The sequence below is a fragment of the Lepidochelys kempii genome, chromosome 15 (genome assembly GCF_965140265.1).
Source record: "Lepidochelys kempii isolate rLepKem1 chromosome 15, rLepKem1.hap2, whole genome shotgun sequence".
In the NCBI taxonomy this organism is placed as follows: Eukaryota; Metazoa; Chordata; order Testudines; family Cheloniidae; genus Lepidochelys; species Lepidochelys kempii.
The window spans coordinates 3,853,254-3,879,774 of record NC_133270.1 but is presented as its reverse complement, the minus strand read 5'-3'; the positions used below and the strand labels follow the sequence as shown (position 1 = coordinate 3,879,774).

At 63.0% G+C, this 26,521-nt stretch overlaps 1 protein-coding gene across 6 annotated transcripts; it reads right to left on the bottom strand.

Moving 5' to 3' along the window:
• Positions 1–482: 482 nt before the first annotated feature.
• On the bottom strand, positions 483–24,567 carry INPP5J (inositol polyphosphate-5-phosphatase J). Of its 6 annotated transcripts, none has more exons than XM_073313645.1 (13): positions 24,449–24,567; positions 19,958–20,805; positions 17,921–18,031; positions 16,263–16,371; positions 14,554–14,670; positions 14,287–14,462; positions 11,769–11,880; positions 7,086–7,195; positions 6,302–6,491; positions 6,053–6,190; positions 3,779–3,856; positions 2,766–2,870; positions 483–2,350 (listed from the first exon to the last, which is right to left on the bottom strand). In XM_073313645.1, the coding sequence occupies exons 1-13, from the start codon at positions 24,557–24,559 to the stop codon at positions 1,673–1,675; spliced, it is 2,883 nt and encodes a 960-aa protein (XP_073169746.1). In that variant the 5' UTR covers positions 24,560–24,567; the 3' UTR covers positions 483–1,672. The 6 variants fall into 6 exon arrangements, with proteins under 6 accessions (XP_073169746.1, XP_073169748.1, XP_073169749.1 ...); XM_073313647.1 differs by having other exon boundaries at positions 24,012–24,539; XM_073313648.1 differs by lacking the exon at positions 24,449–24,567 and adding an exon at positions 23,412–23,876.
• Between the last annotated feature and the right edge of the window lie 1,954 nt (positions 24,568–26,521).

Sequence of the window (26,521 nt, the reverse complement as noted above, 5' to 3'; positions counted from 1 at the left end):
CAGTGGGGCAGCAGCTGACCTTGGTACATCCTTGTCCGCTAAGAGGCAGGAAGTCATGGTCCCCACACCTTGCCTGGGGCCCCTCCTCCTACCACTACTCTGCTCTGCCAGCTCCAGTCCCCCACTCAGGGTCCCCCCACATGCAGCAAGTGGCAGACCCAGGGGGCATGGCCCCCCACCCCAACACTCCCAGCACAGGCCCAGGCAGGGCAAGCGGGGGAGGTGAATGGAGTGACCCACCAGCAGTAGCTCCCTGGGGCGGAGCCTTCAGGGACCACCGGTGACTAGCACCGTGCTTTGACAGGCACTCTCTGTGCTGAGCTGGGGCCTCGGGGCTCCTGGCAGCATGGCACCCCTTGGTGCTGCACGGGGGCTGGCATTGAGTGCTAGGGTAGTGCCCCCTCCTGAGCCAGCCCCAGGCCTGCCATCCCTGCCCCAGCCCCTCCTGCACATACCAGTTCAGCAAATCAAAGCACAGGGGGCACCTGGGGGTGGGGCATTTATTCCATCAGCTGCAATGTGGTAGGACATGGTGTGTTGGCTCTGACCCTTGCTGAGCCATGGGCCCCAGGGCAGCCAGGCCCATGCACTCCCTGGCAGCTTTGGTTTCTTCCCTCCCTCGTGGGCACTTGTGCTGCAGACCCAGGCCAGGCTCTGTGGAGTGAACAGCTGTGGGTCAGTGACCCCCCTCTCCTTGTGCTGCACAGCTCCATCCTGTCCCCCTCTGCTCTAATCTGCCCTGATGCTGTCCCTGTGCCCCCAGCACCACACCGTGCCCCAACCACCCCTTCGCACCCAACGCCAGCTGGAACCACAGCTGGGCCCCCACCACTACTGCCCCCAGTGACCCTGACACGCTCCCTGTGCAGCCCTGGGGCCAGCGCTCAGCGCATCTGGCACCCTCCCCCTTGGAGACTGTAGCTGGGCCCCCAGAAGGCTCCTCAGCATCCACCTCCCTGTCCATGACGTTGTCTGGGCTATGGGGCCAGTCCCACTGTCTCTCCTCTTCCTCAGCCTGCTCTGCGTGGGGGTGGGCGGCAGGCTCAGCCCAGCTGTGCGGCAAAGGAAAGGAGGACTTGGACCGCAGCTTGGTCTGTCTTGTCAGCCGCTCCCAACCAGCTCCCCCAGTCACATCCTCTTGGCCCCAGGCTGCCAGCCCTGCCCACATCCCCCTGGCATAGCCACTGACTGCTGCCATGGGCTCTGCCATACCCAGTGTCCCGACTCCCTGGCCCTGCTCATGCCCTATGGACTCCGTGCTCCAGGCTGCCCAGGAAGCGCTGGCCAAGCCCAGCCCCAAGGCGCCGTCTCTCAGCTGATGGAACCGGAGCTGGGGCCCAAGCAGACAACCTGGGGCGGAGGGTTTCACGACTGGAACAGCGAACAGGAGGAATGGACCCAGCGGCCCTGCTGGGGCCTCACTACACTCACACTACAGGATCCGGCGGGCGGATGGCTGGGGTGAGTGTGTGTGGGGAGCAGTGTCCGTGCAGTGGCCAATGCCTGGACCTGGGCAGGGCGTGTGGGTCGCTAACGGCCGTTGCCTACATCACACCAGCAGGGACGGATCACAGAGCACCTGGGGTGGCCCAGTGTGGGCAAGAGAGGCAGCACACGGGGAAGAACGCGGCAAGCTCTACACGGGGTCACTGCAAGTGGCCAGGCCCAGCATTCACTGTGCAGTGCCAGCTGCTCGGCCCTGAGTGACTCCAGTGGCTGCAGCTGGCAGAGGGTCCTGGCTGTCCCTGGAGCTGCTCCCCTCCTTGGGGGAGGTGCTGAACAGATTGGCGGCCCCAGCGGTGGGGCTGGTGGGGCTCATCCTCCTGGCAGGGTAGCCCTGGTCTGCACTCGCCCTCCTTGGGCCCATGGCCTGGTCGACAGTCTCCAGGCGGAGCGCGGGCAGCAGGCCGAGGTTCCTGGGGTTGGCTCTGGCCAGGGGGTTGTCGTCAGAGAGGCACCAGGCACCGCAGGGCTCCCCCGCAGTCCTGTAGCCAGGGGCACGGCTGTTCTCCTGGCTCTCGGCAGCCCGCGCTGGCTCCTTGCTCTTGGCGTTGCGCCAGGGCAGCTCCTCCTTTGGCAGCTGGATGCTGGGGATGTCACCCTTCAGGGGGCGTCGGCTCTGCGGGGACGGGCTGCGGCTGGCCCCCCGTTCGTGGCTCATCGGCCTCAGGATGAGCCCCTGGAACTTGGGGAGGCTGGGGCTGCGGCTTCGGTGGCTCTTCATCTTGCCAGGGCTGGGGCTGCGGGACTTGGGCGCCAGCAGGACCAGGGTGCTGTTGTCCTCCTCCTCGGAGCTGGTGCTCGAGCTGTCTGTCTGGCTGCTGCCGTCCTCCGACGTGGGCAGCGAGATCTGCACGCCCACAGAGACAGTCAGTGGGGAGACAAGGCTGGTGCTGCCCCATGGGGAGTGCGTGAGGAGAGGGGGTGTCTCGGGACAGTCCGCCCTCTCTCCTGCCCCTCACCTCCCCACACCGAGGGTTCAGCTGCCGTGGAAGGGGGGGGCATAGACATGTCACAGCGCATTTGGGGCAAGGCCAGCCCAGCTTCTGGGCAGCAGCTGGCACCATGAGGCCCCAAGAACCCCCATGTCATTCAGCTCACACCCCCAGAACTCCCCTCCCTGTCACCCTCCATCTCTTCTCCCCCACTGTGATGCCCTTGTACCCTGCACAGCAGCCCCTGCCCTGCACTCCCCATCCCCACCTGCATGGTGCCCCCCAATGTGCCTTGCCCCCTGCGGACGTGCCCAGCAGGAAGCTGCTCACCTGGAAGGGTTCTGTCACCCCAGTGATGCTGCTGTAGTTGTTGCCGTAGTAACCGAGAATGTATTCGCCCTTCCCTTTGGGTAGCGCCTCCTCCGAAAACACCACCTACAGCCCCGGGGAGAGCGAGGGGGCATCAGGGGCCCTGCCAGCCACACAAGATGGGCCCTGCAATCCACCCGTCCCTCCCCCACCCCTGGCATGGCAGAGCACCCAGCGGGGTAGCTCACATGCGGGCCCATCACAGTGCCCCTGGCATACCCAGGAAGGACATGTGGCGCCCCAGGGCGTTTCTAAGGGGACAGGCGAATGCAGAGCTGGCAGATGGAGAGGACGTGGCACTAGTCGGAGAGCCGGCGCTCCGAGAGGCCAAAGGCTCGCCGGGAGCAGGGCATATTCCAACAGGCGCAGGGAGCCTGGCACCCAGGCAGATCACCGCCACCGGCAGCCGTTGGCAACGGCCTGGCTCCTGCTGTGGCATGGAGTCCAGGCTCCAGGCCGTCCAGTGGCTTGCATGGGATTGTGTGATCATCTACCCACATGGCAGGGACTGTCTCCATGCTATGAGGGGCTGGTTCAACTGGGCATGTGGCTGTCTCTCTAGTCACCGATCCAGCCCCTGGACTGCCCTACAAGCTCTAAAGCCCCACACCTGGCCTCTGGCTGGTGCTGGTTCTCCAGCTCCCCCCTCCCCACACACACACCTGGTGGCCCCCAGTACAACTCCCCTCTGGTGCAGGATGTCCCGCTAACAATGGCTGCCTGCCACTGGGCTGCGTGCTACACCCAGCCTGGAGGGAGGCTGCCCTAAGACGCCATGGGCTGGGAGATCCCGAGAGCCCCAGGCTCTATCGGGGGCTGACCCTCACCTGGCTGGCAGAGCAGGGAGGGCTAGCTCACTGTTGTGGGGGGAAGAGAGTGGGGCTCAGTGGAGTACTTGGGAAGCAGAGGCAAAAGGAGCAGCCAGCGGGGGCCAGCTGGGTGCATGGCCATGAACGGGGGCTGGGCTCACACACCTGGTACACACTGCCCTCTGGGTCCTCTTGTTTGGCCCACACGTACGCCACGTAGTCCTTGTAGTGCCTGAAGCCTACCTGCAGGGAGAGAAGTCCCAATGGAGAGCTAGATGGGACCAGGCCCCAGCCACCCAGAGAGTGCCCAGTGCTGACCCCTGCTCTTGCCCACACCACTGGGCCTCACACTGACTCCTAACCCTGCCCACCACCCCTATAACACTCACCTGCACGACCCAACCCCCACCAGTGTGCACCTAACACTGACCCCCTAACCCAGCCACACTAGAATATGCTCCATTGACATCAACCGCAACCCCATCACTGGACCATGCCCAACTCTAATCCCTGACCTCTAACCCCAAGGTGCTCGATTCTGACCCCTAACCCCAGAGCATGCTTACCCTAACCCAGCCTGGTCGTACCCCGCGAGCCAACCCTCAGCTCCCAGCCAGCCTCTGCCAACAACCCGGCCTGATCTGGGGGCTCCATTTAAGACACACGGGGTCAAATTTTCAGAGGTGCGGAGCACCTGCAGGCACCCACTGGTCACCCCACCCACCACCAGCAGCCACAGCCCCAAAGTCCTGAGCTTTCTGAACGCCCCAGGGCTCGTCCTGGATGCACCTTCTGGGCTCGGAGCTACGAGGGGCTCTCCTCTCCAGCCCTGGGGGCTCCCAATCCATTTACAAATAGTGCACTGTGAGACACCCCTTTGGGCACAACACGAGTCACCGGAGCCGGAGGCGCTCGCCCCCCCAGCCCACTCCCCAGTCCCCGGCTGGGCATCCAGGAACCGAGGATGACCCAGGTGACTGCCTCTTCTCCTCACCACAGGGCAGGTCAGGTGCCCCTGGCCAGCCCCCCAGCCCCAAGCGCTAGCGGGGCATGGGCTCGCCCAGTGGGCGTTGGGGGGACGCATCCCCTCTGTCACTTCCATCCAGGCTCCTGCCATAGCAGCAGTGCCCCAATTTGGAGCTGTTAGCGAAGACCAGGCTCTGCCCCAGACATGTCCCCCCAACCCCCCCGGCTGCACGGCCCCATCGCAGCGGCACCCAGGGCAGGGCCTTGGCACGCAGCAGCTCCCGGCCAGGCAGCTATAACCCAGGGCACCCGCAAGCCCCTGGGGAATCCAGTTAGCAGCAGGGGCAAGGGGAAGAGGGATGGCCCCTGCTAGAAAGAGGGGCCAGATTCCTCCCTGGGGTGAACACACTGAAGCCAGGGGAGTTACCCCAGGGGAGAACCTGGCTCAGTGAGCCTAGGAAAGCAGGGGGCCTAGACAGCAGGGCCCAGGGAGCAGAGGCTGGCCCCACATGGGAAACAGAGATCCTGGAGAGGGGTGTAGGGCGACGCGTGATCCCTGCAGGCTGCTGGAGTCTCTCTGCCAGGGGATCAGGTTTGCAGCGCAGCACATGGGAGCCTCCCCTGCAGCCCCAGCTTGGCACAGGGGGATCTGAAAGTCACATTGCCTGGCTCCTGCGCTGGAGGCCCTCCCTCCCTCCCTCAGCTGTAAGGAGACACCCAGGTGAGATGCAGGCTGCTCCAGAAAGGCTTACCCTGTGAGCCGATTGCACAGTGCCAAGGACACCTGCAGCTCGCCGGGGCTCACCTTGGGTCCATGCTCGCAGAGCCCTGGCACACACTGCAGCTGGCTGCCAAGGGGCGGTGGCTCGCCATGTGGTACAGAGCAGCACTGTAGCTAGGGATGTCAGCACCAAGGGAGTCGGCTCTCCCACTTCAGGCCATGGGCAGCTCGCCCCATCAGGAAGGGAAAGGGCAGCAGGCAGTAGCCGCTTAGGAAGGCTGGACAGCCTGGCTCAGAGTGGCAAAGCCGGTGCTCCCACAGGACAGCTCTGCCCCTCAAGAGGGAACTAACCCCAGGGCACCCCTGTAACAGGCATCTAGCCTTGCAGCGCTCCCCATTCACCTGCTCAAAGATTGCTGACTGCACAGACATGGGGTGGGAGCTACTGCCCTGAGCGGGGAGAAGGGGCAAGGATACAGCTCTTTTGTGGTGTGGGACTCTGGGGGCTAGGGAGGGAGGAGCCCCGTGGAGCCCGCACCCTCCATCTCCACCTCCAGGGAACACCTGCCTACCTGCTTGCCATCCCCCAGCCATCTGGACCTGCTCCCCCTCACACCGCCAGCCACCCCCTCCCCCTGCATGCCCAAGCAGCAGCCAGGGAAGGACCCAGCCGAGAGGCCAGGAGCACCCACAGGAGGGCCCCACACCCTGCCCCTCTGGCACTCAGCCCCAGCTACAGCACAGCCCCTTACCCGGTAGAGGCCTATCCAGTCCCAGGAGCTCCTGTGGAAGACAGTGGCCATCTTGTATCGGACAATGGCTTGCTCGGGTCTTGACCACTCGTCGGCCACTTGAATCTCAACCAAAGGCTTGTCGGTCTTGGAGGCAAACTGCCATGGAGAAGCACAGGGCATCAGCGGGGGCAGCCGCACCCCTGCAGGGGAAGTCAAGCACCTCTGTCGAGGGGCTGGGCCCTCAGGACCGTGGCCAGACTGACTCACCTGCACGGCGAAGATGGCAGCCACAGGCTTGTGGTCGCTCACCACATACTCCATGTGGCTGCAGTAGCAGAGCTGGGTCACGGCCAGGACAGTCCTGCTGGGCCTCCGGCCGCCGGGGTTGTGCGGGGCACTGCAGGACTTGATCTTCCAGAGGATGCGGTCGGTCCAGGCTGGTTTCCGCTTCTTGGCGCTGCGTGGCACAGGTGGGCACCGTTCAGCTGGCACAGGGCAAAGGGGTCTCCCCGCAAACCGCCCCCCTCCCCGGCGCAGGCCCTGGGGGAGGGGAACGGAGCACATCTTGGGGATGCTCCCTGGTGCAACTGCAGGGACTCCCTGGCAACATGGCTACTGCAGCCTCCCCCATAACAAACCCCATGCCCCCTGCGCTGACACGGCAGCCCATCCCTATGCCCCCCGCACCAACACGGCCGCCTGTACCCTCCGCCCATCCCTATGCCCCCCAGGCCGACACAGCCACCCATATCCTCTGCCTGTCCCTATTTCCCGGTGCTGATGTATCCTGCCATATCCTCCCCCGCACAGGTGTGCCCGCCCTATGCCTCCCATTCTGGAGCCCCTTTCCCAGCCCCCATGCAGAAGCTGCTTCTACTCCCTGCTTGTATTGTGTCCCCCAGCCAAGCGCCAGCAGCCTGCAATGAGGAGAATGGTACCCCAGTTCCAGAGTTCAAGACACCCAGTGCCCACTCTCACAGCTAGGCCCCCCAGTCTTCTCCTCAGCCTCTCCCTCCCCGTGGCAGGCAAGTCACTCGCGCTGCACCCCTACCTGGTGTCATACTGGTTGGTCCCCACGTCAAACTTGAAAGTGGGCGGGAAGTTGAGGGGCCCCTCCTGGAAGCCGCTCAGGATGGGCCAGGTGCCTTTGGCAATGTTCAGCTGGGAGAGGGGATCAAGGGGAATGGACAGACATTGGCAGGGTCAGCCCGCAGTGCAATTCACACAGGCCTCCCTTCCAGCCCTTGCAGCCCCCCAGCTCCTGACCCACTCCAAGGAAGGGAACGCAGCTGCTGGCCCTGGGCTTTGGGATAGGGTGACCAGACAGTAAATGTGAAAAATCGGGACGGGGGTGGGGGGGTAATAGGAGCCTATATAAGAAAAAGACCGAAAAATAGGGACTGTCCCTATAAAATCGGGACATCTGGTCACCCTACTTGGGGAGGGGCTTGGGGTTGGGCGTTGCTGGAGTGGAGCTCTGGGCTTCAGTGGAGCCATGGCCCTGGTGATTCCCCTCCCCCCTTCATCCTCTTTTGGGGGCAGCCCCATTAACGCCTGCCCTGGGGAGCCCCAGTGGCCGTTCCCTGGAGCGCAGGGGAGGACCGGCTGAGCCGCTGCAGACTCAGGGTTGGGGATCTCAGCCAGCACCTGTTCCTGCCCTTGGAGCCCCAGCTGAGAGCACGGACGCAGGCGGCAGTCCCGGGTTACAATGGCTCCAGTGGCTCCATGGAGCTGGGCCTATGCTCAGAAGGGCTCCCACCACTTGCTCCTCTTGGCCTTCCCACCTGCTGCCTCCTCAGCCCCACCCCCCTGCTCCTCTCTGCCCCCTGCCCTGACCCCAGGGCACCTCCGGCTCCGGGCAGTCTCTGCTTCCCACCACCAGTGGGGCCCCCCGTCTCCCCGGAGCTGAGCCATCTGGGACTGGTGCAGAAGCCTGGCCCGTCTCAGCTGGGGACCGTGCGGGAAGCTTGGCTGGGTCCCTGAAGGGGAAGTGCGTCTTGAGGAGCCCAGCCGGGGCAGGCCCTGGCCTGGCTGATCACACCACTCCTGTGGGGCCGGAGCAATTCCCCGCCCCAGGACCAGCCCTGGCTGCACTGCCGGGGGCCCGGCAAACACAGTCGCCTCCCAGCAGGGCCAGTGAGTGCGGCCAGGAGGCAGGGCGTGGGGGAGTGGGTTACTTGCGGGGGCACTGCTGGGCTGGGAGGGGGCAGGGAAGAGGTGTATGTTGGGGCACTAGGGAGTGGGGGTTCTGTGGGGGGGTGCTTGGCAGTTGTGGGGGGGCTGTGGGCAGGGGGGCACTGGACAGGGGTGGTGTTGTGCAGGGCGCTATGCATTTGTCTGGGGGGGGCGCTGGGCACAGTGGGTCTGGTGGGGCTCTGGCCAGAGGGTGTTGGTGTGATGAAGTGGGAATTTTCTTTATGCTTTCTCTGAATACTGTGTGAGTGCCTCAGTTTCCCCTATGCATTTCTTAAGTACCTAGGTGGGGGGATAAGGGTGTGTGATTGTTGCAGAGCCCGAGAGGGCCAGTGTGATGGTGTCTACATAGAGAATGGCCGACACCCTGTCTCCTGGCAACTGATTGTAACAAAGTGTGGGGGAGTCCGGGCCCTGCACCCCTCTTCCTGGGATTCACCGTGGTTTATTGGACAATAGCAACACAGTCTAAAACAGAGCTTTTGGGTACAACAAGGACCCCTCAGTCAAGTCCTTCTAGGGGGCAGGGAGCTTAGACCCCAGCCTTGGTGTTCCCTGCATTCAACCACCCAGCCCAAAACTCTCTCCACCCCCTCCTCCTCTTGGCTTTGTCCCTTTCCCGGGCCAGGAGGTCACCTGATTCCTTTGTTCTCCAAACCTTTAGCTCTCACCTTGCAGGGGGGAAGGGCCCAGGCCATCAGTTGCCAGGAAACAGGGTGTCCGCCATTCTCTGTGTCCAGACCCCTGCACACACCTGCCCTCTAGGGCTCTGCAACGATCATACACCCTTATCCCACCACCTAGATACTTAAGAACTGCATAGGGGAAACTGAGGCACCCCCACAATATTCAGAGAAAACATTAAGAACAGTCCCACTTTGTCACACTGATGTCCTGGGCCCCTCCCCTGCAAAGGTGCTGACTGAAGGTGCTGTAGAACAAAGAGATCAGGTGACCTCCTGGCCTGGGAAAGAGAAAAAGGCCAAAGGAGGGGCTGGAGAGTTTTCAGTTTGGAGCTGGCTGGGGAAATGGAGGGAGGCCCAGATGGGGTTCTGGGCTCCCTGCGCCCCAAGATGGACCTAATTGAGGGGTCCTCATCTCTGTACCTACAAGCTCTGTTTTAGACCATGTTCCTGTCATCTAATAAACTTTCTGTTTTACTGGCTGGCTGAGAGTCACGTCTGACTGTGAAGTTGGGGGGCAGGACCCTCTGGCTTTCCCAGGAGCCCGCCTGTGTGGACTCGCTGTGGGAAGCGCACGGTGTGGACGGGGATGCTGAATGCTCCGAGGTCAGACCCAGGAAGGTGGAAGCTGGGTGAGCTTCTTGCCCTGGGGACAGGCTGCTCACAGAGAGGAGGCTCCCCCAGAGTCCTGACTGGCTTCATGTGGAGTAGTTCCAAAGCATCGCCCAGGGACGCCATGACAGTTGGGCGGGAGGGGGGCTGTGTGGTGCGGCATGGGCCCGCCCCCCAAGGGGAAGGGGCATGTTGGCAGCACAGGGCGGGGCGGGCCACTGTGTGTCTGGCAACTACCAGTTTGTAAATAGTGCCCTCGCACTGGGCTGGGTGGAGCTGGGCCGCCCCTGTCATGCCATGCCCCATTGCCCCTGGTTGGCCCCTTGCTCTGGGGACTGACCTCCCTGTGCCATGCTCCACTGCCCCCCTGGGGGCCCACAAATAAGTTTGGCACCGGGCCCACAAAAGGTCAATCCGGCCCTGGCAGGCGCCAAGATCCAGATCCTCATGCAAATATGTCCCCGCAGCTCCCGGCAACACAGGCCAGGCTGGGAGGACTTTGCCCCAAGCACAAACCTCTAGGAGTGCCAGGCGGCTCCTGTGCTCTCTGCCCAACCTTAGTGCAGCCCCACGGGGCTCAGGGCCCCCGTGCGGGCCGCATGCCCAGAGCCCAGCAATTACAGCCTCGCATCAACCTTAGAGCCCATCAATGCAGAGACATGTCTCCCCTGTCTCAGCCCCCACGCTCCCTCCAGGCTCTGAGAGTCATGCTGGGCTTGTGCATCAACCACAGAGATTGTGCACTGGGAACGCAGGGAGCAATTCCCTTGTGGATGCACAAGCCAGGCTGGGCCCCAGCTCCCGCACACCGCACTGGCCCTGCAGGGCGAACGGGACGCGATTAAAGTAGCTGTGAGCCACACCCCAGGGAGCAGACAGAGAGGGAGGAACGAGGCACTTTGCACATCGCTTTCCTGAGCAGCCCCAGTACCCAACCCTCTTACAAACCCCCTCCCAGCCTCCCGGCCCCCGTCAATCTCTTCCTAAGGGGGATTCCGCACTGTGACTTTACCTTGTTCATGGAGCAAGAACACAGGATGGCCACATCACTGCAGGGCAGCGTGACAAAGTGGGACTGTTCTTAATGTTTTCTCTGAATACTGTGGGGGTGCTTCAGTTTCCTGTATGCATTTCTTAAGGATCTAGGTGGGGGGATAAGGGTGTGTGATTGTTGCAGAGCCCTAGAAGGCCAGTGTGATGCTGTCTGCACAGAGAATGGCCGACACCCTGTCTCCTGGCAACAGATGGCCTGGGCCCCTCGTCTGCAAAGGTGCCAGCTGAAGGTGTTGAAGAACAAAGAAATTAGGTGGCCTCCTGGCCTGGGAAAGAGACAAAGGTCAGAGGAGGGGCTGGAGAGTTCAGTTTGGAGCTGGCTGGGAAAATGGAGGGAGGCCCAGATGGGGTTCTGGGCTCCCTGCCTCCCAAGATGGACCTGTCTGAGGAGTCCTGGTCTCTGTACCTGCAAGCTCTGTTTTAGACCGTGTTCCTTTCGTCTAATAAACCTTCTGTTTCACTGGCTGGCTGAGAGTCACGTCTGACTGTGGAGTTGGGGTGCAGGACTCTCTGGCTGCCCCAGGAGCCCCACCTGGGTGGACTCGCTATGGGAAGCACACGGTGTGGAAGGGGATGCTGAATGCTCTGAGGTCAGACCCAGGAAGGTGGAAGCTTCTTGCCCTGGAGACAGTCTGCTCAGAGAGAGGAGGCTCCCTCAGAGCGCTGACTGGCCTTGTACGGAGTAGTTCCAGAGCATCGCCCAGGGACTTCGTGACAGGCAGTAGGCGGGGGAGCAACGCTGCCCCACTCCAGGGGACTCTGCGGCGGGGTCATGGAGGCAGCTGGGCTCCAGGGAACCTCTCTCCCAAGCCCAGGGGCACGCCTGCCCTTCATGCCCCATGGGCTCTGGGCTGGCAGCAACCGGGTTAGGAGGAAGGAGCTTTTCTAGCCTCTTGCCCTCCCCGTCCCCAAGGAGCTGTGGGCCCCAGCCGGGGATTTTCATTCCCCGGGGGAGCAGCTCTCCCTGCCCCCCCAGCGGGGGGCACAAGGGATTGGATTTTCATATCTGCCCCAGGGAGGTGCTGGCTCCTCAGCCCCATGTCGCCCTCAGCACCTAGCATGTGGGGCTGCAGGAAAGCAGAAGAGTATCTGCCGGCCCCCCTTCAGCACCGCCGAGCGTTAACTCAGAGCCGAGCACGCACAGGAAGCAAGCACCTGCCACGTGGGATGCACCTGCCCGGACGGCCTCTCACCTGGTCCTTCTCCCACAGCTGGCTCAGGATGCTGTTGTCGATGGCGTACTTCACAAAGCGGATGTCTAGGCTCTCGATGCGGAAGTTGAGGTCCCCAAACCAGAAGACGATGCTGGGGAGAACGAGGGTGAGAGCAGGGCCAGGGTGAAGAGGGGACTCTGTGCCCCCCACACAGCACAAATGCAGCGTCCCCAGGGGCGGGCCAGCTGCAGCCCACAGAGACGGGACTAGACTCCCTCCAGAACTTGCAGTGACTGAGTGACAACCCGGGGAGAGCACTAGGAGTCCTGGCTTCCAGGCCTGGGATCCAGCCACTGGGCTGCGCTGCCTCGGAGAACTGAGGCCCAGGAAAATGTCCTGGGTAAGGCAGTGGGGAGGGAAAATCCCTGCCCCAGACGCCAGCTCCCGTAGCCCTGTCCAAGAAGGCTCCCCTGAAGCACCCAGCACGATGGGGCACGATTCCCAACAGGTCGCTGTCAGAGACCCAGCGTCACAGGGTCTCGGGGAAGTTTAACCCGGGGCGGAGAGAGAGCTTCGGTCTAGCAGTCAGGGCCCAGAGGACAGGGAGAAAGCAGCTGGGACTCTGGCAGTCCTGCCAGGGCCTCCCCTGGGCCCTCCAACCAGCTCCAGGGTGACAGGTTGGGTGACAAGCAGTCCTGGAGCTGTCCTCTGAGCCCCAATGCGACCCGGACTTGAGCCTGCTCCCAGGCAGGCAGGAGCCAGGAGCCCTTTGCCTGCTAGCGTCTGAGGAGCTGGAGCACGGCTGCGGGCTGGCAGGGTGGGTTCTGGGCTGTGTCTCAACTTTGGCTTCTGGGAGCTTGTGGGCTGCAGAGGGTGTGACGAACTGGGACTGTTCTTAATGTTTCCTCTGAATAGTGTGGGGGTGCCTCAGTTTTCCCTAGGCAGTTCTTAAGTATCTAGGGGGTGGGATAAGGGTGTATGATCATTGCAGAGCCCTAGAGGGCAGGTGTGTGCAGGAGTCTGGACACAGAGAATGGCCGACACCTTGTTTCCTGGCAACTGATGGCCTGGGCCCTTCCCCCCTGCAAGGTGAGAGCTGAAGGGTTGGAGAACAAAGGAATCCAGTGACCTCCTGGCCCGGGAAAGGGACAAAGCCCAGAGGAGGAGGGCCTGGAGGGAGTTTCAGTTTGGGGCTGGCTGGGACATGGAGTGAAGGGCAGACGTGGTTGTCTGGCTCACTGCCCCCCCAAAATGGACCCAGCTGAGGGGTCCTGTTCTCTGCACCTACAAGCTCTGTTTTAGACCATGTTCCTGTCATCTAATAAACCCTCTGTTTTACTGGCTGGCTGAGAGTCACGTCTAACTGCGAAGTTGGGGGGCAGGACCCTCTGGCTTCCCCAGGAGCCCCGCCTGGGTGGACTCGCTGTGGGAAGCACACAGAGTGGCAGAGGAGGCTGAATGCTCCAAGGTCAGACCCAGGAAGGTGGAAGCTGTGTGAGCTGTGTGTCCTGCAGACAGTCTGCTCACAGAAAGGAGACTTCCCCAGAGTCCTGCCTGGCTTCATGGGGAGCAGTTCCAGAGCATCGCCCAGGGACTCCGTGACAGAGGGCAGGGCAGGAGCCTGGTCACATGGGAAGCCTAGATGCACAGAGCGCTGTTGGGTGGGGCCCTGGATGCACAGGGGTCCTGGGATGGGGGGTGTTGGGCAGGACCCTGGACGCACAGGGGAGCGCCCGGGCAGGCGGGGGCAGAGCAGGAGCCAGGACACGTGGCTCTGACACAGGGAGGCCTGGGGACAGGAGTCAATCTCACCCAGTTGCGCAGGCGCTCTCAGCAGCCCAGCTGTGCGAGCGAGGGAATGTAGGTCAGTGCTTTGCCGATAACGCGCTGGCCAGCTGCCAGCCCCGCTGCGGGAGCAGCTCAGGTGCGGGGCCCGGCAGCCCTGGGGATAATTAGCCGAAACCTTCTGCTCAGATCATCCGACTTTCCATGGATCAAACGGGAGAGCGCGAACCCGGGGTGGAAATTTCCACTGCCAGGCGCTAGCTGGTGGGGCTGTCCCGGGGCCTGCAGCCCTGCTAGCACTGAGCACGAGAGCATGGTGGGAAGTGGGCAGAGCAAACCACAACCTGACAGGCCTGAAGCAGACTCCCTGCCCCCCAGCTAGCCTGGAGGAAGCCATCTGCCAGCGCAGGAGAATGGCCGTGTACACACAGCCCTGTGCCCAGCACACATCCAGAGGGGCCACAGATTCAGATGGGTGCTGCTGCAGAGCAATCCCAGCTGGGTTTAGGACTGAAGGGCCAAGGGAGGCCCAGGACCCAAATCCACGTGGGGACCACACAGCACTCCCCAGGCAAGGTGCTGGCTTGCAATTCCCAAAGCAGAGCCCCCGCTGGGAACCCTGCTGGATGCAGGGGTTCAGCACCTGAATCTGGCTCCTGGGGGCGGGACACAGCCTGTTTCAGAGGGGTGGAGCTGCAGACTCAGCTCCAAGCCCCAATCAGAGCCAGTGGGTGGGGCGGGCAGGGAGTGGAAGGAGCCGGGGGGTACATACTCGTGGTCCAGGATGCCGCTGGCTACGTGTCCCTCGAACTGCTGCATGTTGAGGATGGTGGTGAAATCCTCCTTGCGCTGCTCGGCCTTCTCCAAGTGAGCTGGCAGGTGGCAGTTCAGGAAACAGACCATGTGGCCGAAGATGGAGAGCCGCACGCTGACCCCGCCCTTGTTGCCCTGCTCCAAGAGGAACCCAAGCTGTGTCATCGGAGGAGGGGAGCCCCCCCCGGAGTCACATCCCCCCACCCCGCCAGAGCACCCTCCTCACCCAGTAGCCGCCCAGCCCGGTCCTGGTGCAGTCCGTCTGGATGTCCTGCAGGAAGGGGAGATGATAGTACTTGGCAAACACCAGCAGGATCACACCCTGCATCCGCACCGTGCTCACCTGCAACAGGGAGAGAAGGGCGTGAGGCAGGGCAGCCATTCCAGGGCTTTTCCCCTGCATGGCAGGGGGCATGGGGCTGAGGTGCAGGGCTGGGCCAGCACCTCAGCTAGAATCCCAGCTCTGCCCAGGTGCCCCCCCCTCCCTGCCCCTGCCTGCCTCAGTCTCCCCATCTGCGAGACAGGGCTGATGGCACTGACCCACCTTCCCTGGGGCAGGCCTGGCAGGACTGGTCAGCGTTGGCACATGGCACAGCACTGAGGGGTGTTTATGCACCAGCCAGAGCAGATAGCAGCCACCCCAAGCATGCAGATCTGCAGCTTGCTGTGACCGGGAGCACCCACCCTGTTTGGTACCCACCCTATTTGGTACCCAGCCGGCGCCCTGCTCCGCAACATCCATTCCCAGGCAATCCTTATGCAGCCAGGCTCACGCCAGCATGCCACTGCCCCAGGAATGGACCCTGCAGAGCACTCTGTTGGCAACAGGCGCTATCCCAGAGTCCCAGCGGGGCTTAGTTCCCTGGATGGGGGTGGGCACTTAGGCCCTCGGATCAGGCCAGAGTCCGGCGGCTGCTCAAAGCCCAGGACTCCACACGCAGTGCGCTGGGGGCTGTGCTAGCCCCCCAAGGGATGGGGGCGGTGGGCCAGCAAGGGACCAGCAGGATGGGGAGGTATGCTGGGCTGGCCGGGCAGGCATGGTGGGGAGTGCTGTGAGCCGCAGGGCCATGGGATGGCACAGGGCAGCTCCATGGGCTCCAGGCCACAGGGTAGATCCACTGGAAATGGGGTGGGCTCAGGCCCCCATGGCAGAGCAGCCCCCACCCTTGTGCTACTGGGGAAGACCTGCCCTCCACTCCTGGGCCCAGGTACAGTTACACCCCCACCCCTCTGGCAGGGGAGGAGCCAGACACAGCACTGCCCACCCAGCATTTGGGGCCCCCATTAGAAGAGTTTAACTGTGCTTGTGACCTCACAGTCTCAAGTTGCCATGGAGACAGCTGTGAGGACACACACAAAGGGGGCCAGGGGGCTGGGAGTGTTCAGATCACAGGCAGAAGCCCATGGAAGGTGCCTGGCACCAGATACCACTGTCATGAGCTTTGTACGTTCTCTGCGCTCCCCGACTTGCCAAACCCAACCCCACTCCTGACTCTCCACCAGCTCCCCTCTACTCTTTGACCTCACCCCAAACTTTAATTCAAAGAAGTAGCCCAAACGGCACTAAGGAGACACCCATGGGACAAGAAGTGCCTCATGTCCCAGATTCTTAGTACCTTGCAAAGGTGGGGCAGGGTGTCACTTCTCCGTGGTGCAATGAGGGAAACTGAGGCAGAGATCAGGGAAGGGTCTTGCCCAGAGTCACCCAATGAAGTAGTGGCAGGGTCTTGCTCTCCCTGTGCATTGTTTAGGCATTAGAGCAATCTCCTTCAAATCACCACCCAGGGAGACCTGGGATGGGGAATTGTGTCAGCTTGCCAGGCTGGGGGGGCGTAGGGAGGCCCTGGTTGCCTGCACTGCTGGGTGGGGTAGCCAGTTTGATTTAGTCAGATTTTTGCTCAAACCAAGCAGGCCTTCGAGCCCAACCCCCCCTACCAATACAAAGTTGAAGGGACTCAGCACGTCCATGAAGAGCTCACTCCACTGGTCTGTGAAGAGGGCATCCTTCAGGCGCTTGTTGATCATGGAGTTCACTTCCTGCAGCCTGGAAGGGAGACAGACAGGTCTGACTGCAGGCTTGGGAAGACTCCCCAGCAGCCCTCCAGCCAGCGGGCACTCCTCCCTGCCAGGAGACTGCCCGGGCATCAGCTAGGGGCAACTCCCTCAGACAGGGGCAGAGGCCCAGTGCTGGAGGGAGCAGGGAGATGGAAATCCCCCCAGGAGAGTCCCTGCCGCTGGCAGAGGAGGGGGCTTCTGCACTGTGCCCGGCTGGCAGCTCAGGGTGAGTCAAACACTACAGCCAGCAGGGCAGGGCTTAACCGCCAGACAGGGGTCTTGGGGACCCCGCAGGGGTTCTGTGCCCCTATTCACACTGTAGTTCTGCCAAGGTTTGCACCACCCATGGCTTTGCATTATTAACAGCCTGCCCTACCTCAGCCCGGGCAGCTGTTAACAAAAGCAAAGGGCGGGAGACACTGCCTCAGGGATAGAATCATAGAAATGTGGGGCTGGAACGGAAGGGACCTCGGGAGGTCAGGTCCTCAGCCCCTGTGCTGGGGCAGGACCAAGTTAACCTAGACCAGACTTGACAGGCATTTGTCCAACCTGTTCTTAAACTTACAGTGACGGGGATCCCACACCCTCCCGAGGGAACCTGCTGGTTGAAGACGTCGCATCAAAAAGCAGAGAGGAATTTAAACAGTGCCAGGCCCCTGGGCACCATGCCTGTGGGGGCCAGGCAAGTGGGCCAGAGGTGTCAAGGAACCTGGAGAGCCCTAGGAATGGACAGTGATCATAAACGGGTACAGGGAATTGAATCTCCTGTGCTGTGTGCGACTCCCAGCCTGGATGGGGGAGTCCAGCAGGAGAGAGAGCAAGCCCACAAGCAGCCTCATTTGGACTGGAAGGTCTCTGGGAGAGGGACTATCTCTGAACAATGGAGCCCTGATCTCAGTTAGGGTTCCCAGGTACTAATGTAAACCACTACAATAGTACCCAAAGGGCCTGTCTTTTTCTTGCACTTTGGCAACACTCGTCTGGCTTGTCGTGCCAACAAAGTCTCCGTGCGTTGATTTGGAAGCTGCCTCGTTGGTAGCTAAGAACTGCATTAAGTGTTACCAGGGGCTGGCTCCAATCCAGCTTGAACAGAACAATGGATCCATGCCCTTGAGGGCTGCTCACTATGGCCAAGGGCTGATCGCAGAGAGAGAGACTCCTACGAGGCTTTGGAGGGGATGTTGAACTGTCCATGGCCCAGTCCTGAGAGGTGCAGGGGCATTTGTATGGGCTGGGCTCTGCCATGTATAGCAAGCAGGGATGGGGGGAGTGAGGAGGGCTGGAGGGTGGATTTGAGGGGGTTAAAAAGTGTTTGGGCTACATTTACTGTTATATCTTTATCCTGTGTTTTATTCTGAATCATATTCCTTGCTGCAGGAGCAGCACGCACACTTGGGGAGCTGGGACTAGAACCTGGATTATTGCTTGGGCTAGTGGACGATTCCTTTTGGTGACCACAGAAGTAGGTCTCCTGGCCTCTCTGGGACCCACCTACCGCAGGGCAGCCTCCTCCAACCCCGGCGCATGGCGCCCCTTACCCAATGGCGATCATGTCGGTGTCGTTCGTGTCACCCGTGTTGAGGTGCAGCAGGGAGGTCACATCGCTCGGGGGCATGGCTGTGCCAACGTTCCACGTGACCACGGTGATCCTTGGAAAGATAAAGGGAGCCACGCTCAGGTTTTGGGACAAGGGTGCCCCTCCCCCACAGGCTGCTTACCCCTCTGCCTCGGAGCTGCTGCCCTGTGGGGAGAGAGAACCAGCCATGGCAAAGGCTAATGAATGAGGTCGGGGTCTGGCAAGGCTGTGCCCGAGGAAGAGGCTGCTGGGCACCCCGCCCCGCTGCAAGCGGAGCTCAGCTGGGCTAAGAACACCGCACTGGGCATGCCACGCACCAAGTGTACTCAGCAAGTGCTAGCCCCTGGGCGCGTGGTCCATACCAGGGCATGGCAGGCACAGGGCTCAACCCTGCCTCGACACCCACGCCTCAGCTGGACTGTCACACACCCGGCTGGGCGGCAGGAAGGCCTTCACCTACAGCAGTGTCTTTTGACACTAGCAGCCTCTGTGGAGCTTCTGCCCCTTGCCCTGTGGGCTCAGGGCCGGGATAGCAACACCAGGCTGGCCCCAGGCTCCCTGCAGCCCCCCACCCCCAGGAGCCTGCTAATCCCCAGTTGTATCAGCAGTAGGGTGACCAGATGTCCCAATTTTATAGGGACAGTCCCGATTTTTGTGTCTTTTTCTTATATAGGCTCCTATTACCCCCCACCCCCTGTCCCGATTTTTCACACTTGCTGTCTGGTCACCCTAATGAGCAGCCACCCACCCCAACAAGCTGCCTGGGGTTGTGCAGCCCCATGACGACTCCTTCTGCCCCACTGCTCAGGGCAGGACTTGGTGGTTCTAGTGACATGCAAATTACTTGCAAAATGTAACTTGATTCATTAGCTTATTTGCACAAGATGACAGAGGTGGGGGGAGGGCAGTGGCTGCATCTGAGTCCCCAGGGACCATGCCGCAGCCATGGGTCACACACAAGGCTGCAGCTGACCCCAGCCAGGAAGTTGGTGCAGAAATGGGGTCTCTCGTGGGTCTCTCCCCTCATTAGGGTGACCAGACAGCAAATGTGAAAAATCGGGACAGGGACTGGGGGTAATAGGAGCCTAAATAGAAAAGACTCAAAAATCGTGACTGTCCCTATAAAATCGGGACATCTGGTCACCATACCCCTGATCCAGGAGCTTACTGGATTCTGGGTGGTGTGGAAGGGGTTGGGTTTGAGCTCGGGGGAGACATTGGAACCCACTTCCCTCCCCACAGTCTGCCTGAGTTTGCTGCCCTGCCTTAGAAGCATGTGGCAGACCTGGGGGAGGAAGGGAGGAGCAGGGAATGCCTTGGCATCGGGTGGGGGGGGGGGGAAAGCTGGGCTGTTTCCTCTGGAGCAGCTGCGGGCTCTCTCTTTGTGAAGGGCTGGGATTGGTAGAGGGGCCCGGAGCCCAGGGCATGTGTGTGCTGTCCTCCCGCAGAGCTGCTATCAGTCACGCCATGGCACTGAACGCCAGCCTTGCTGGACAGTTGAAGTTGCTGAAGAAGGTGGGTTCCAGCTGCAGGGTAGATGTATGGGGCAGGCAGGCTAGGCCCGGATCCCAAGCTAGGGAGCTGAATGGACAGACAACTACACAACTGACCCCGCTGCCCTTTGAGCCCCGCACTGGGATCACATCCCCGGCCGCTGCCAGGACTAGGAGCAGTCGGCAGGCTGGTGGCACACACCCCACCTGCCCCCATGTGCTCCAGCTCCTGAAGGGGCTCTGCCCATCCACACTGGGCTGGCCTTTGAGCTGGGCAGTTGGCCCTGACTCTGCTGAGCATGCTGCGGCCACCTGCAGAGAGCACCAGAGCGGGGCATTACTCTGCTCCTCCATGCTGGCACTCAGCCAGAGCCTCTCCCGGTTCCTCCCCCTGCCCAGCCGACCGCAGCAGGGCTCTGAGCATGCCCTGGCCCTGAAATAGGCTTCCCAGCCCCCCAGGGATCAGACTGATCCCCCCCTCCCCCAGCGCTGCAGCTCACGCTCACCAGAATGCGCCGTTCTCCTTGGCCTTGCCCAGCCGGCTCACGGGAGCCTCGGGGGGGTCCATGCAGCCAGGCAGGGCGAGGGACGGGCTGCTCCTCCCGTAGGAGGGGAACTCCTCAGACTCGACCTTGGCCAGGGCCATGCACTTGGAGGGGCCGATCCTTCCCCCGGAGAGGAACTCGCTGGAGATGGCTTTGGGGAGGCTCACGGGTCTGGGGGACGAGCTAGTTCTGCCCCCGGAAATATAGTCACTGGACTCTGCCTTGGGGAGTGCCTCTTTCCGCTCCACAGGGAGCATCTGCCCGGAGGGCCCTTGATCCAGGGGGCAGAGTTCGGGGTGTGTGGATCGGCTGGGCGACTGGCTGAGCTTCCCAGCGGGCGCCGGGCTGGGGCGGGAGGAGGGGCTGCCAGTGCCCGGGGACAGTGGGCAAAACTCCACCGGGGACAGCAAGCTGAACAGCTGGGCCCCACCTGAGCCGTCGGGCTGGGCTCTGCTGCTCTCCAGCGCCAGGGACTGGCTGTGCCTGCCCGGGGACCTCTCCTCCGGCCCCACGTGCTGGGAGCCCTCGGGCTGCGCGCGAGGGGAGATGGGATGGAAAGGGTCAAAGAGGGTGTCGGGCCTGGAGCCACTGTGCCCCAGGGGGAGGTTCCCCCCGGGGTACGCTGCTGAGATGGGCCCACTGGAGCCCTCCGGCTGGAACCGAACTGAGCCCTCCGCCCCGAACGGGGCCATGAGGGGAGCAAACAGTCCCGGGGAGGTGGCGGTGATGGAGCCCCTCGGCGATAGAGACGGGGCCCCCATGGCCGAGGCCGGTCCCTGGTCCTTGTTCCCACGGTGAGCCGGCTCCATCTGAGAGAGAGAACAGATAGGGTGTGCATGAGCCCCTGCCACGTTCGCATCCCCTGGCCTGGATGTTGGCCCTCGCCCATCCCTGCACCCCGAGACGCACTCATGCTGGGGACGCCACCCTTCCAGGGACACCCCGAGATGATCTCCTTCCAGGGACACCCCCTTCCAGAGATACCCCCCCTTCCAGAGATGAGCTCCTCCCAGGGGCGCCCAGCTTCCGGAGATGCCCCCACCCCGAGACGTGCACTTTATCCACCCATCCTGTGCCCAGCACTCATGGGCCCACTGCCTATGAAAGTGCAGCCCATAGGCCCCAGCGGGCCAGACTCCATTTTGGTGTGGGACCAAGATGCAGCAGTGCATGCTGGGCCCTGGATCCTTTGCAGGCCATACCTTTGCTTTCAAGAGGCGAGCGTCTGCCCTGTTTCAGGCCAAGCCTGCAGTAGCCTAGGAGGGCCAGGGCCCATCCACTGGAGCTAGAGGCTCCCCCTAACAGTAACGTGGAGGCCAAAGCCCCTTGTGCGGGCCAGAGGTCTCTGCACCAGGTTTGTCCTCTGCCTGTCCTCCCCAGGCTCACCGGGGCTGCGCTGGGACACCGGGTGAGCAGGCACGTACCTGCAAGAAAGCTCCAGGGGTATCTCTGGAGCACGTGGGGGTGGGGAGGGTGGCTCCAGATCTGCCACATGCACATTAGCACACCAGCAAAGCGTGCCCCTGCCCGGAGCCATGTCGTGTTTCTCGGGGCTCTCAGGGCCTGGGGTTCACAGCAGCCTGTCTCCACCCTGGGGAAGGGAAGTCAGGGACCTTCCTCGGAGCTCCTGCTGCCTTCCCAAGTCTGCATGAGGGGCTATGGCCGCAAAAGCCCCCGCCCACCCCCCCCCCTGCTCCTTGTCTCCTGCCTGTCCCCTGGGCTCAGCACTCTGAGAGGGCTAACTCTGGGGTGCAGAGGACGGCAGCTGGCAAGCACATCGCAGCTCCTAGGGGTCAAAGCCCTGAGGCCAGGGCACACACAGGGCTGCACAGTGGCACAGTTTCTGCAGTGCATGGTGCCAAGCGAGTGCCCGGAGTCTTGCCTCTGCAGGGCTGGGCCTGGCACCCAGGAGGGAGCAGCAGGTCCCCTCTCTGGCTGCTCCAATCTGATCAGCAAGCTCAGCACACGGGGAGGAGAGAGAAGAGAGCGCCTGGCAGGCCGGTGCCCTGCCCACTCCAGCGAGTTACCAGTGAGATCCTGGGGGCATAGAGGCTGGCAGGTGCAGGGCCTGCTACACAGCATGGGGCAGCAGATTCATCAGAGCCCAGAAAAACAGAGGGCCCGGCTGCCCACTCGCGTGCACCCCCCGGGGGTCAGGAGAGATGCCATTGGCATCAGGGTAGTCACACCCAGGAGCTTCTTGCTGCCCCGCCACATGCCACTCACTGCCATGCTCAGAGTGTCCAGCTGGGGCGCCAGGCTGGTCGGTTGGAGCTATGCATGCTGGGAACACCCATCTAGGGCAGGAGATGCTGGAGAATGGCGCCGCTGCCCTGCTGCGTGGGGGCAAGGCGTGGCCAGCAGTGCCAGTGCGAGGCATGCCAGGGAGAATGGGGGTCACGCGAGTCCAGGAGCCAGCTGAGTGAAGGGACACCCCCCATCAGGGGGATCCCCAGCTCGTTTCCCCCACACACACACACACCCTCTGGCTGGCCTGGGGCCGGGCTGGATTAGGGAATGGGGATGGAGAGACCTGGCTGCACCCAAAGCCGGCAGCCCCTGGCACAAACCCCACTCTGCCAAAGCCCTCCCCATCCCCCATCTCTGCCAGCCCAGCAGCATGACACGGCCCAGCCATGCGGTCACCTCGCTCCTGCTGCTCTGCCCAGCCAGCCTACTCCTCCCTCGGGAGTGTTCCCTTCCCAGCTAACAGCCTGGAGCCCTGCTGCTGGGGGTCTCCCTCCCCCTAGGGGCTTGTCCTCTCTGGCAGCGCTTGGCACCGGTGGGCAAGGGGCTGTGCCTGAGCTGCCCACCCATCTCCCCTGTACCAAGGCACCCGCCTCCCCTCTGCTACTAGCCATTAGAGCAGAGGACTAGCCCGAACTCCTGGGTTCTAGCCTCTGTTCGCTTTAGCACAAGGTCAGCAGCCTCGGGGCACTGGCTGTGGGGTGGGAGCATCGGGGGGCCGAGCCCTCTGCCCCTGCTGGTACAACAGGCCACAGTACCAGTCCCCCAGCAGGACTTGGACTAGCAGTTCCAGCCACCCAGCCCGCGGGGGCCAGGCTCCCAGCTCTTAGGGACGATCAGGCCCCCTCGTGCTGGGACAACCAGAGCCACCAGCCCCTGGGAACAGCTTGGCCTCGGTGTCCGACGTGAGGCCCCTTTGTGTGAAGAGCATTGGCCTTGGGGACCCAGTTCCTGGCTGGCTCTCCCTGCTGTGGGGCAGACGGGACGTCCCACCTGCCGGCAGGGGGCTGGGCTGTGGGTAGCTAGTCGCTGGCACCTGGGGAGCTAGGCACCGTTCTCCCTCCATGGATCCCTGCGCTCACATGGCCCCTCCATGCCCTTCATTTCCCCTCTCCAGCCCAGCTCAGACTTGCTGACATTTGCACCGTTCCCTTAACCCTTCCCATACCGGGGACCCCGCGTTGGGGCTGCTGGCCCATCGGGCATGGGACGCCTCGGCCTCTTGGCTCCCTGCAAAGGCAGGGGCTGCTTTTCGCCCCAGGAACGTCCCCCGTTGCTAGCAGGAAGGGGAAGAGGAAGCAGCTGACTGGCTCTTGGGTAACACGGGTGCTGGGTGTCAGCTCGGCCAGTGCTCGCAGGGGGGTGGGGGGCAAAGCATGGCTGGGGGCACCAAGGCAGGTGCACACACAGCAGGCCAAGCTACTAGAGCCGCCAGAGTCTGGCGCAAACCAGTGAAATCCCCCCATGGGGCTGAGAGATGGGGGGCACTGGACAGCGGAGCCAGCCAGGCCCGCGCCCCTCCACCTCACCAGGCTCTTTCCTGCCCCGGGCAGAGCTGTCCCGCTGGGAAGCCACAGGCAGGTCTCCTGGGTTCTACTCCGGGCACAGAGCAGCGCCCGGCTCCCTCCGGGACCCAGCCCCCCGCAACCTCCCGCAACCTCCCCCCACCTCCCCGGAGCTCCGGCTCCTCCCCTCACTTGCCATGAAAATAGCTCAGCCCAGGCCTGGGGGCGGAGCGGGAGAAACCACCAGCCGTTATTTGACTCACCTGCCAAAAGCAGCGACTCTGGCCCCAGGTGGGGAGAGGTCGGCTGGTGCTGCCAGCTCCCCCCGGGCCACAGGTGCGTGGGACCGCGGCCAGGCCCTCGCGCAGCTGGGCGAGGGACGTGGGCCGGGGGGCAGCCTGGGGCCATCGGACTAACGGACCCGTGCCCCGTCGGGGCAGCTCTGCCAGCCCCGACCCCTGGCAGCACTCGCCCCTCCGGGGTCCAGGCTGCCCAAGGGGCAGGGGCAGCCGGTCACCAGAGCTGGCAGCCGGTCACCAGAGCTCACAGCCGGTCAGAGCCGGGGCCGGGCACGTGGGGAGCAGCCAGCCCGGCACTCGGGGCACCCCGGGGGGCAGCGCTGCCCGGCTCTCGCGGGGAGGCTCCATTTTCCCTGGCTCAGGTGTGCCCGGGCTGCCCGCGGGGCCGGCCGGAGCCTCACCTTGCGGGGGCCGCCGCAGGGCTCAGCCGCAGCCTGCGGGGCAGCGGTTCTGCTCCGCCCCGGCCCCGGCCCCGGCCCCGGCCTCCGGCTGCTGCGGCTCGGTTGCTCCATCGCTGCCTCCCCGACGATGCTTTCAGCTCCCTCCCGCAGCCCGGGGACTCAGTGATGTCACCAGCCCCGCAACCTGCTGGAGGATTTAAAGGCGCAGGAGCCCATCAGGTGCCACTGAGCGCTGCCAGCTGGAGCGCAGCAGGCTGGGCAAGCAGAAAGCGGGGACTGGGAGCCCTTTGCCCTGCCCCGGGATGGCAAGGGTCTCTGGGCACAGCTGCCACTGCAGGTTCTGCTCCCTGCCTGCCCTGGAAAGGTGCTCCCTGGGTGAGGGCACCCACTGCCGCTCTGCCCCACTGGCATGGGACTGTCGGAGACGCTGAGCTGAGCAGGCGTGCACTGGGGGCCCCCTGTGGGATTCTCAGGGGGCATCTGCATTTAACAGAGCAGGTCCAGGTCCTGGCACTGTTGGCAGGATGTTGGCAGAGCTCGGAATCCCACATGGGCCAGGAGGTGGGGCCTCATCACACACCAGGGTCTACGCAGGACAGGGCGTCGGGGGCAAAAGTCGGCCCCATCAGATGCACGTGGCACTAGGGGGCGCTGTGCTGTAGGGAGAGGGGTGGGGGCTTAGTAGGGGGCACTCTTCCCTTGCAGCTAGTGCTGACCCCAATTCCCCAGTGTGGCACTAGGGCGTGCTGTGCTGCAGGGAGCAGGATGGGGGATTGAGGGCTGTTGCTACACTGGGACCCACTCGCTGCAGCAGATGGGGCGACTCCAGCACCAGGAGAGCTGACAGCAATTTCCCTCCAGGGCCTGGAACCAGACCGTCTGGGACAGGCCCCCTGGGCACTGGGAGCTGAGCTTCAGGCAAGTACGAGAGGCACCCAGCATCCACACTTCCAGGCCTCTGCCCAGCTGCTTGGCACTGCCCCCAATGGCCTGCTGAAAGGATCCCTGCTTCTCTCCCCCTGGGAGCTCGGCTGTCTGACTTGGCCTGTGACTCAGAGACAGACTAGCCCTGCCAGTCACGCCCCTGCTCAGGTGCTGTGGGGAAGCAGGATCAGGGCCGTCCCAGATGGGAGATGGCAGGCAAGGCTGTCTGGGTGGCTGTGTCTGCCCAATGGGGACTGCTTGGCGAGGGGGTGACCTGCACAATATTGTGCCCATGGGGGCAGCAGTGTGGGGAGTGAGCCTTGCTTGGGAAGGAGAGCCATGGTCCTAGGGCAGGCCGAGGCTCTTGGGTAGCCCCAGAGGAGAAACTCTTACAGATCTGTGCCTGCAGGGATGTGCTGAGGGCTCACGTACAAAGAGCAGCATGTGTTAAAGTGAGCAGGGCTGGGGCACATGGGGAAGGGGGCACAAAGACCTTGGGGTCCTGGCATAGAACACCCTGAGTCCCCTACAGAGTATGGGCCAGCGTGCCCCTGTGGGGGATGCCCCATCTCAAACCCATGCTCCCAGGTAGAACAGTATGACCTGGCTCTGGCCAGACCCACCTGTGAGCAGAGAGGTGGCAGGCGATTGCCAAGCTGGCCACAACCCCCCTGGGCCCACTCCAGAAGGGGCAGGGAGACGCTGTTGTACCAGCTGAAGCAGGAGCCCCTGGTGCCCCTGGAGATGGGGGTGAAGAGGCCAGCACCCAGCATGTCCCATTAGCACCATGTGGGTCAGGAAGACCCCATCCAGTTGGTCACCTGAACCTTCTGCCTGGGGTCCCCACAGCAGAATCTGACATCTGTGTCCCTGGCATGTGGCTCCCGTGGATTACCCTGCCCAGAGAGTCAGCCGCACTCCTCGAGTTGGAGCCCCAAACAGAGTCCCCACCCCGCACCAGCCCCCACCCTGTACCTGGCCCACCTGAGCGCCCTGCTGCACTGCTCCTGGCATAGGTAGCAGCTGTGGGAATGGCCTGCCCTCTGGTGGCCACTTCTAACAGTGCAGCCCGGCCACTGCTGCCAGACACCGAGCCTCCCCCTGGTTCCCGCCAGGAAGCAGCCTGGACCCTGGGCTTGCTGTGGGCAG